At 35.0% G+C, this 11,028-nt stretch overlaps 2 protein-coding genes across 3 annotated transcripts; both read left to right on the top strand.

Moving 5' to 3' along the window:
* The first annotated feature begins 923 nt into the window (after positions 1 to 923).
* Positions 924 to 3,200, top strand: LOC111456218. 2 transcript variants are annotated; one of them, XM_023098034.1, is made up of 4 exons: positions 924 to 1,459; positions 1,559 to 1,790; positions 1,921 to 2,013; positions 3,063 to 3,200. In XM_023098034.1, the coding sequence occupies exons 1-4, from the start codon at positions 1,251 to 1,253 to the stop codon at positions 3,123 to 3,125; spliced, it is 597 nt and encodes a 198-aa protein (XP_022953802.1). In that variant the 5' UTR covers positions 924 to 1,250; the 3' UTR covers positions 3,126 to 3,200. The 2 variants fall into 2 exon arrangements, with proteins under 2 accessions (XP_022953802.1, XP_022953801.1); XM_023098033.1 differs by having other exon boundaries at positions 1,034 to 1,790.
* Positions 3,201 to 5,515: 2,315 nt separating this feature from the next.
* On the top strand, positions 5,516 to 7,618 carry LOC111456354 (GDSL esterase/lipase 5-like). Its single transcript, XM_023098179.1, has 4 exons — positions 5,516 to 5,807; positions 5,896 to 6,017; positions 6,109 to 6,336; positions 7,170 to 7,618. The coding sequence occupies exons 1-4, from the start codon at positions 5,543 to 5,545 to the stop codon at positions 7,458 to 7,460; spliced, it is 906 nt and encodes a 301-aa protein (XP_022953947.1). The 5' UTR covers positions 5,516 to 5,542; the 3' UTR covers positions 7,461 to 7,618.
* Positions 7,619 to 11,028: the final 3,410 nt, after the last annotated feature.

The following is an 11,028-nucleotide window of genomic DNA, read 5'->3' as shown; positions in this document are numbered from 1 at the left end:
CATATTATCTAAATGTATAATATAATTAATAAAGAAAATCATTAAAGTTAAGATTTACAAATAAGTTCATTTGGTGGAAGACGTCTAGAGTGTTCATATAACCTAAAGTTAACTTGACCAATTTGGACTGCATAACCCAAACTATAAATGCTGAGTTGGGTTCTTATTTAGGGGACCAATTTAGACTACATAATCCAACCTATGCAAAATTAGTGTACCATTTTTATTTATTTATTTATTACAACACAACATACCACTAGACTTTTAATGTTGGGAATTATTAGGTGTGAGTCCCACATTAGTTAATTTAGTGGAAGATCATGGGTTTATGAGTTATGAGTGAGGAATATTATCTCCATTGGTACGATCTTTTGAGGAAGCTCAAAGCAAAGCCATGAGAGCTTATGCTCAAAGTAGATAATATCATACCATTGTGGAGAGTCGTGATTCTTAACATGGTATCAGAGCCATGCCCTAAACTTGATCATGTCAATAAAATCCTCAAATATTGAACAAAGAATTGTGAACCTCTCGAATGTGTAGTCAAAAGTGACTTAAGTGTCGAACAAATGGTGTACTTTGTTCGAAGGAGAGCTCCATAAGCCTCAGAGGAGGTTTATAGTGTACTTTGTTCGAAGGGAGGATGGTTGAGGATTAATTTAGTGGAAGATCAAGCAAAGCTATAAGAGCTCATGCTCAAAGTGGACAATATCATACTATTGTGGAGACTCGTGACTCCTAACATTTAAAAGAATTAAAAATATTTAATTGTTAATATAACATGTATCGTAGATAAATTAACCCAAAAATAAGTTATTAATATAACATGTATTGGAGGGCTGATAAGTAAATTTATTTAAATAATTAAAAAAAAACAACCCGATAAATTAACACAAAAATTGTCCCTCTTCATAATTATATCTTTTGAAATATCAAACTTCCAATTACGGCATTATAGGCAATTATTCCATGTACCATTAGAAAAATAAAATCTAATCATCTCAATCTCGTGATTAAGTTAAGAACACTTGCAATTTACTTGATTATTATTTAAAAGAAAAACAGATACCTAATTTTGTTCTCAAGAATACTACGAAAATTCGTTGCTTTTACAACAAGTTGCAAGCCTTCGAAGAACAATAGAGAGTTTAAGAATCTTAAGCAAGAAATCAAATTCCAAATTCCGCCATTAGAAGTTGCTATTATTCTTGATTTAATCCGTGTTCTTCGTGTCTCCAAAATGGCCGTCAATGGATGTTCTCGCATCTGGAACTCGATTTTCCCATCGCTTTTGCTGCCACCAGATCTGTACGCTTTATACTCTGAAACGATTCTGCCTTTTCCTCCTCTTCATCGCTCTCTTCTCGATCATCGCCATCGCCATCGCCGCATTGCCTGTAATCTTCCTATTAAAGCCTCGACAGCCGATCTTTTCTCTCGAATCACTGCGATTGGATTGGTACAACATTAGCCTCAACTCTGCCTCTCCATTTATTTCTTCGGTTTTCACCTTGACTCTCAACTCTCGAAACCCTAACAAAATCGGCATTAAGTATAGTCCGTCGAGGCTTCTCCTGATCCACGATGGAAACGCCATGATCGGAACCATACGAGTCCCCGAAGTGTTCCAGCCCGCTCGTAGTGACGATCGGAGTGTTCGAACTCGTCTTCTGCTGCATCGATTCAATGTCGATTTGTTCGATGCGACGTCAGAGTTTGTTGAGATGAAAATCATTGGCGATGTTGGTGTAGAGCTGTTTGTGCTTCATATGGCTGTGATCAAGATGAAGGTAAGGTTTATTTGTTATTTGCATTCAACTCTGGAGCTTCCATGGAAGAATTTGCTGTGTTGATTTTGAAGAATTTGTCTGTAAATTAATTCTCCTATTGCGGATTGAATTGTTGAGGATTTTGCTGTAGGTTGCTCTGAACTGCAATGTGGATGTTCATTACAGAGGGCTTAATTTCAGAGAACAATTACTCGGCAATGGAGCAACCGTTGCAAAAGCTTTGGTACGCTCATCTTCCTCTCCCCCTAACTATATATTAAGCTTATGTTTCAATAAATGATCCTGAGTTTATAACAAAAGAATACTGTTTGAGGTGGTATGCTCAAAGTGGACAATATCATATCATTTTGTACAGTCGTGTTCGTCTATCATGGTATCAGAGTCATACCTTAAACTTAGTCGTGCCAATAGATTGGTAAATCCGACAATATCATACCATTGTGGAGAATCGTGTTTGTCTAACATGGTATCAGAGTCATACCCTAAACTTAGTCATGCTAATAGATTGGTAAATCCTCACATATCGAACAAAGGACTCCAAAAGAAAATGAGGAGTCGAGCTCAATTAAGGAAAGACGTGCTTTGTTCAAGGGGAGGTGTTGGATGATGAAAGTCCGTTTATAATAAAATAATACTTTCTCCAGGTGTGAGGCTTTTTAGAGAAGCCCAAAGAAAGCCACAGGAGGTTATGCTCAAGGTGGACAATATCATACTATTGTGGAGAGTCGTGTTCATATGACTCGATAACTCAACCAATCTCGACTAAATCCAAATTATAAAAATTGGGTTGAGTTAGATCTTTTTTTGTTCGAGTTAGGTTGATTTTGGTTCGGTTTGTAGATTTATTATTATTATTATTATTTTTTTTTTTGTTAGAAAAATAAGGTAATAATCCAACCCAACCCACGGTACTCTTAAAATAATTAAGAATATTTAAGATTTGTAACCGATGTTAGTGACGACGAATTCCGACTTATAAATATTTGTTATTTAAACTTTATGATATTTTAGTTATTAATGTAATATGCATCGTAGTTAAGTACAATTTTTAAATAATTAAAAAAAGCAACCGGACAATCCAACCTATAGAAAATAGATGATTGGATTGGGTTGCGTTCTGAACTTTGTTCGTGTTTTTCGGGTCATCAACCCAAAATTTGAGAGAGTGGTTTTTTTTTTTTTTTTTTTTTTTTCTTGAACTCTAAAATCAATTATTTGTAAATAAATTATGATTATGAAGGAAATTAATTTACTTAGTCTCTTGATTTTCAGGATTCATTTCCTTCCAACTCCAACACAACGGCCACAAACTGTGGCGTCGCTTTTTACTTATGAAGATGCTTAACTCACTAATTAAGTAATTAATGGTTAAATGTTTTGTTTAATCTCTTTTTGGATTTGTTTGTTTTATTTATTAATTTCTTCATGACCCAATTATTTGGATTTTTCTTTTTCTAATGTATAATCCATTTTTTTAAACAACCTGCCAATCAAATCATCCTCAATGTAAAATTTTCATGATTCTACTTAATCACAATATATATATATATAATCATATTATTAATAAAACACTAAGGTTTCTTTAATTATCTATTATATCATTTTAATTTCATCAAAATTTATCTAATTGATAGGTTATTTTATCATCTTGTTGATGTCGACACGAATAAAATTAGACGTGTACACCCAACCTGCTAACCCGAGAACCCAATCTGATTCGGGTTGGGTTGGGCTTAAAAAGACTTTAGGTTCGAGTTAGGTTCATTTTTTGGAGCCCAATCTAATTCGGGTTGTGTTCAAGTTTAAAATTCAAATCAATGGGACAACCCGACCCAACCCGAAATTCTTAAAAAAAAAAAAAAAAAAAGCCCAAGCCCACGCAGTTCACCCAGAGTAATTTGTTTGATCCTGCCACGTGGAACACATGCACTCTTCGAGTGCAGACTTTCTCTCTCTCCTCTTGGATGAGAGATTGAGTTAAAAGTATAATGATGAGTCATCTATCTCGTTGTCTCTCTTCTCTTCATCTTCATGGTTCTCATCTGACAGCGTTCATCTTCTCCGTTGACGTCGTTCATCTAATAGTGGACGTCGATGTCACTCGCCAGTCACCTCTTTATTTCTCCACCAGACTCTCTTCTCAGCTCCCATTTCTCCACTCGACTCCGTCTCTGTGTTTCTCGTACGTCAATGAAGATTGAACGTTTAAATAGGATACATGATACCAACTAATACCTACCGATAAGAAAAATATAAACTAACTAAATCTGAGAATAAAATAGAATATACTGTTATTCAAAATTTAACTGATTACCAATATCTAAATATATTCCCTAAATAATTTATTCTTCAAATATTATAGAATTACTAATATCATATATTCCATAACTAATTCAAATCCGAAATAAGTTGCATTGAATTCTAATAAGTCAGACTTCTCTACTCTATGTTTCTTCTCAAGACTTCTCCTACAGTAACTTGTTTCTCCACTTCTTGTCTCTTCCCAGTTTGGAACAATCCAAACCTAACTTGGAAATAGAGCGTTGCTTTGGGTTAAATGGTAAAAATTTTCGAGTTGAGTTAGAGTAACCAATTCAACCAACTCGAACTTTTGAGTTGGTTCAAAAAAATCACTTGTTAAGAATGAGAAATAAAAATAGAAGACGTCAATCTAACCCGACTTAAATCAAACAAAAGTAAAGCCAAAATTATGTGTCTTAAAATATGTTGTCAGTTATCATATCAGCCGATATTAAAAATATACGAAAGTAAATTTATAATAAATCAATAATTTTATAAGATAGGATTAGGATGCTTTTAGAGCAAAACCTTCAATTTTGAATTTGTTGGGCCGGCGACTTGAATAGTGTTCACAACTCAACTCAATGTTAGGTCATAGTCACAACTATTTATTGTAGGCGGGACTTGGTTAGTTTCGACTCACTGTCAAAAACTCCTTCCAGTGGAGAAGCTAGAAGCCTTCCCGATCTATGAACTGCTCGAGTTCTAAACCAACAATTCCTAACTTGATTGTTTGACTTCTTATCTTTCACGCATATTTAAATTGAATTGGGTTGGATTGGATTGTCGGGTTACACTAATAAATAAAATCTCATAAAACTTAAATATCAAGCATTTTCATCCAACAAGAGCTACAGTTAAACATCATTTCAACTAATGTACCGAGATGATTAAGTTAGGGGAAATGACTTTAATACCCCTATTATGGATAACGTCTCTCCACATATTTTTACAATAATATGATATTTGTTAAATAGAGACATTGTGATATTATCTTACTTACCCAACCTGACATTAATAAAACAAATAACTATATTATTAGCGTTTGAGTTGGAAAAATCCTTTTTACCTAACATTTTAGGTTGGGTTGGGTTGGGTTGAGTTGTCGAATTAAAACATTTACAAGTCAAGCGGTTTCGCTCCTCTCCATCGTCAACTCGGTCGATAATCTTTTCTTTCATCTCCACAATGGTATGACATTGTACACTCTGAGCTCTCTCATGACTTTGCTTTCGGTTTCTCAAAAGGCTTCGTAGCAATCGAGATAGTATTCCTTGATTATAAATCCATAATCATTCCCAGCATGACATGACTCTGTTACCATGTTAGAACACGACTCGAATATCTTAAATTTGGTAAGTGTTAAAATTTTCGAAAATAACATATTTCCAAGAACACTTGATTTTATAAGAACACGAGAAGAATCCGTCTCCATCGATTAGTTTCCGAAGATGAACACATCAAACTTCCCTTGCTTCTTCTCGATCTTCTTCACAGTTTTCTTCATCGCACGAAGCTCTCGAATCGCCGATGTTCATTCGTCGCCAAAACACGTCGCCTTGTTCGTATTCGGCGATTCCTTTTTCGATTCTGGAAACAACAATTTCCTCAACACCACCAGGGGGTACCGCGCCAATTTCATGCCCTACGGCGAGACTTTCTTCAAATATCCGACCGGAAGATTCTCCAATGGCCGTCTCGTGCCAGATTTCATCGGTGAGTACTCGAAACAGAGACTGAACTAAAAATCGTACTCGCTTCAGTTTCGTATCTCTTTAATCTTGAAAGAAAATTTACCTTACAGCGGACTATGCGAATCTGCCATTGATTCCGTCGTATTTAGATCCTCGCACCAAACGCTACAACTACGGCGTGAATTTTGCATCCGGTGGAGGCGGCGTTTTAGTCGAAACTCACCGAGGATTCGTACGAACCAGTCGATGAAATGCATTGATTTGTTGTTTTGCGATCTTCGTTTTCTCTGATGAATGTTGAATGTATTGATTTAATTTTACAGGTCATAGACCTTGGAACTCAACTCAGGTACTTCAAGAAGGTGGAAAGATCGATTAGGAAGAAGCTTGGAAGATGCAGAGCCCGTAGATTGCTTTCGAACTCTGTTTATCTGTTTGGTATCGGAGGAAACGATTACATCGCTCCTTTTGAAGGCTCCCCTGTTCTTAAGAAGTACACCAAAACAGAGTACGTGAATATGGTGATCGGAAACGCCACCAAAATGCTCGAAGTAAGTTTTACAAAATAATATATATTAATTTCCTCCGATTTTTTTTATATAAATAGAGATAGTGTAAATGCTCGAGCCCATAGATGTTTAGTTCTCCTCCTAACCGATCGATGTGGGACTCTCCAATCCATCGTCTTGAGGGTCAACGTCCTCGCTGGCACTCGTTCCTTTATCTAATCGATGAGGGACCTCAATCCACTCTCCTTCAAGGCCCAGCATCCCTGGCACACTGCCTCTTCTCCACCCCTTTCGGTGCTTAGCCTCCTTGCGAGCACTCGTTCCCTTCTCTAATCAATGTGAGACCCCCAATTGCTGGTACTCGCTCCCTTCTCTGATCGATGTAGGACCCCACACCGCCTCTTGTCTACCACTTTTGGGACTTAGCCTCTTCACTGACACTCGTTCTCTTCTCTAATGAACGTGGGACTCCCAATCCACTCCCTTTTGGAGCCAGCGTTCTTGCTGGCACATTGGCTCTTGTCCTCCATTTTCGGGGCTTAGCCTCCTTGCTAGCACATCGTCCGTTTCTGGCTCTAATACCATTTGTAACATCCCAATCCCACCGTTAGCACATATTGTCCTTTCTGATCTTTCCCTTTCGAGCTTCCCATCAAAGTTTTTAAAACATGTCTAATAGAAAGAGGTTTCCACACCTTATAAACAATGTTTGGTTCTCCTCTCCAATGAACGTATTATCTCACTATAGTATCTCTTATTTGCATACCAATGATTCTTCTCTCAATAAAAATGAGCACAATTCGAGTGTATATATATATATATATATATATATTTAGTTTGAAGCTGGATTAATCCCAAACTATTTGATGTGGTAGGAAATATACAAGAAAGGAGGAAGAAAATTTGTGGTTGCAGCGGTGGCTCCTATAGGTTGTACGCCAAACACGAGAGTGAAGACAGGGAGGCAGTATGGCAGGTGTTGGGATGAGCCATCGGCGCTTGCAAGGCTGCACAATCAGCTTCTTCCTATTGCTCTGCAGAAGCTTGCTAACAAACTCAAAGGATTCAAATACACCGTTGCTGATACCTATACTGTGCTTCAAAACAGAATAGACAACCCTTCAAAATATGGTAACCCCCCCAACAATATTCTTCATCTTTCTTAAATTCTTTTTGATTTTTAGTATATTGGTAAGGTAAGGCAGAGAGTGACAGCGTATATTTTCTGATTTTGTGCTTAAAACAGTGTTCATATAAAGTAAAGACAGAGTAGAACGTAGGAGAAAAAACTATGCCATCGAACAATTTGACACGTATCTATAACTATCCAGATGAGAGCTTTGGTGTCATTAGCTGATGGTTAAAGTTAAATATAGTAGAACTCCTTTTTGTCTCTCTCACGTAAAGAGGGTGCATGTTGTCTTGGGAACTGTTTGTAGAATAAAGTCTCCTAAACACCTCATTCGGTAAGCTGGGATTGAAAAGAAGTAGGTAATCTGTAACGGCCTAAGCCCACTACTAACACACATTGTCCTCATGTTGGCTTGGGAACTGGTATTCTTGTTCATTGTAGAATAAAGTCTCCTAAACACATTATTCGGTGAGTTAGGATTGAAAAGAAGTAGGTAATGTGTAACGACCCAAGCCCACTGCTAACAAATATTGTCCTCTTCCCTTCGGGCTTCCTTAAAGGTAGGGAGAGGTTTCTGTCGAGGATTGTTGGGAGGGAGTCTCCTAAACACCTCATTCGGTAAGTTAGGATTGAAAAGAAGTAGGTAATGTGTAACAATCCAAGCCCACTGCTAACAGATATTGTCCTCTTCCTTTCGGGCATCCCCTAAAGGTTTTTAAAACACGTCTATTAAGGTTTCTGTCGAAGATTGTTGGGAGGGAGTCCAACATGGGCTAATTTAGGGAATGATATCGGTTTATAAGTAAGGAATACACTTTGATTGGTACGAGGACTTTTGGATAAGCCCAAAAAGCAAAGCCATGAGAGCTTATGCTCAAAGTGGACAATATCATACCATTGTAGAGATCCGTAATTCCTAACCGTTTCCACACCCTTATAAAAGGGTATTTCGATAACGAATTACTCACCATTTTAGCATACCGTCGCTTCGTTCTCGAACGAAATTTGATTGAAATTGAGAGGGTTGTGTGTGTGTGTGGATGAAGGTTTGAAGGAAGCAAAAGTGGCATGCTGTGGAAGTGGAGAACTGAGAGGGACACCTACCTGTGGAGGAGTGAGAGGAGGAAAAAAAGAATTCGAGTTATGTGAAAATCCCAATACACATGTGTTCTTTGATTCTTTTCATCCCACTGAAAGAGTTTATGAACAGTTGGCAAGGCTATGGTGGAGTGGAGAAGGCCAATTCATTAACCCCTACACCTTCAAACAATTCTTTTCACTCATTGTTAGCCCCCCCTCCTACTCTTCCAAATTTACATATCTACCCTTCCCTAAATAACGTTTCAAAACGCTCGAGAATAGCTCGACCCTAATTGAGACATATTGTATCTTTGGAACACCCAAATTTAAATTNNNCATATCTACCCTTCCCTAAATAACGTTTCAAAACGCTCGAGAATAGCTCGACCCTAATTGAGACATATTGTATCTTTGGAACACCCAAATTTAAATTTTCACACATATTGAAAAAAATAATTTGCATATCTACCCTTCCCTAAATAACGTTTCAAAACGCTCGAGAATAGCTCGACCCTAATTGAGACATATTGTATCTTTGGAACACCCAAATTTAAATTCACACATATTGAAAAAAATAATTTGCATATCTACTCTTCCCTAAATAACGTTTCAAAATACACGAGAATAGCTCAACCGTAATTGAGACATATTGTATCTTTGAAAGACGGAAATTTAAATTTTCACACATATTGAAAAAAATATCCGTACCCTTCTTTATCGTTGTTTATCGCTTTTAATTACTTGAAGTTTTAAAAATACACGTTAATTTATATTTATGAAATACTAAATTGAATGTTTTTTTTTCCTAAATCTTTTTTTTTTTGGGCTAAATTAATAAAAATACTTTAAAATTTATTTATTTCATCAATTTTTTTTAAAATAAGTTTGAAAACTGTAATAGATTTAAAAAATACCAATAAAATTTTAAAATTAGCAATAAAACCTTTAATTTTTTCTCTTAATGGATCGAAAATATTAATGTTACTTTTGAAACCTTATGTAAAACTATTGACGATAAAAACATTTTTAAACTTTTAAAAGAAATTCTAAACGTTGTTTTAAGTTTTTATAGATATTATTAAAATATTATGAATATTAATTAAATAAAATAATTTAATTGTAAAAGTATTTTTAAATTCTTATTAAAACTTAAATTAATTAATTAATATTTTTATTAATTTAGACTCTATTTTATTATTATTTCTTGGCTTTGAATCTATTTCATTTATTATATTTGTTGGGAAAATTGTGAATAAATATAATTTATATAATTTAATTTTATATCATATTTATATTTATTCATACGAAAAAGGTTAAATATAGCAATTTGTGGATAATTTAATATACATATTTACTTACGATATTAAATATCATAATAAATTTAAGCATCGTGCTAAATTATATTAATTTAATGATTTTATAATTATTGGGTTAGATTTTTTTTTCAATTTGAGTTGGGTTAAGTTTTTGAAAAATAAAAAATTCGAGTCGGTTCACACATTTACATTTTTTTTATTGGGTCAACTCGACTAACCCGAACATAAGGTTTCAACTCAATCCTACTTTTACGATTATAATGATAACTAAATGTATTTAACGTTTGTAACCAATGTTGATAATGTGTTGTGACTTGTGAATGTTTGACGTTTGAATTTTATGAGATTTTAGTCGTTAATATTAAAAATATTTGCGAAAACCATCGCACCTAAATGAGTGAAATTCTCTCCTTATAATCATTCATATAATCAAATAAATTAGATGCAAGATATTGGATCACAGACTAAAAGAACCATGAGAATATCTGCTAAAACTGTGAGTTGTATACTATGAGAATTAAATAAATTACAAATTATATGAAAGAGTAATAAATTGATACAAGATATTTGACTATAATAAAATAGAAAATATGATAACTATGGTAAATCACACGTAAACGGGTGAAAGTTTTTTATTTATATTCATTTACAGCGTCAAATAAAACATTAATTTGCCTGTAATAAGAGATCAAATATGATACCTATTGCAAGGAATGCAAATATCACGTCAAATATGATACAGAAACCCTAATTTTGAAGACTCTATCTTGCGTCTATATAGTCCATAGCCCAGGGTTGCTTTTCAGCACCTAACTGCAAATAGTTCTCTTTTCTCTGATTTTTAGTCTCTATGGATCTCTCGTTGGTGCTTTTCAGTACTTGACCATTACACTGCTCAGATATTGTTCATGTTGTCAATTCTGTAAGCCAATTTTTGCATGTCCCTACTCCATATCACTCTATTAAGGTCAAACATATTTTTCATTATCTTAAGATTATCAATTCATTCCGGAACTTGTTGTCGCTGGCAAACATCACATATAGTATGTACCTTCCCATCTTCAGGTTTTGGTTGACATCTTCCCAAAAAGTGTTTCTCGACCTCTTTAAATTTTTTTGATCCAAGCTTCACGTGCATTCAAATCCGACATTAAGGATATTTAGCCTTAAATTATGTTTTATCATATATATCATATTTGACCGTTT

The sequence above is a fragment of the Cucurbita moschata genome, unplaced genomic scaffold (genome assembly GCF_002738365.1).
Source record: "Cucurbita moschata cultivar Rifu unplaced genomic scaffold, Cmos_1.0 Cmo_Scf00018, whole genome shotgun sequence".
Taxonomy (NCBI): Eukaryota; Viridiplantae; Streptophyta; class Magnoliopsida; order Cucurbitales; family Cucurbitaceae; genus Cucurbita; species Cucurbita moschata.
The sequence above is the reverse complement of the archived record's forward strand: the minus strand, read 5'-3'. Positions and strand labels throughout refer to the sequence as shown.

Coding starts and splice junctions, on each gene's coding strand:
- LOC111456218 (XM_023098033.1), top strand. CDS start 1,251: ATGGATGTTCTCGCATCTGGAACTCGATTTTCCCATCGCTTTTGCTGC. Junction 1,791..1,920: donor TGGCTGTGATCAAGATGAAG/GTAAGGTTTATT, acceptor ATTTTGCTGTAG/GTTGCTCTGAACTGCAATGT. Junction 2,014..3,062: donor CAACCGTTGCAAAAGCTTTG/GTACGCTCATCT, acceptor CTTGATTTTCAG/GATTCATTTCCTTCCAACTC.
- LOC111456354 (XM_023098179.1), top strand. CDS start 5,543: ATGAACACATCAAACTTCCCTTGCTTCTTCTCGATCTTCTTCACAGTT. Junction 6,018..6,108: donor TCGAAACTCACCGAGGATTC/GTACGAACCAGT, acceptor TTAATTTTACAG/GTCATAGACCTTGGAACTCA. Junction 6,337..7,169: donor ACGCCACCAAAATGCTCGAA/GTAAGTTTTACA, acceptor TTGATGTGGTAG/GAAATATACAAGAAAGGAGG.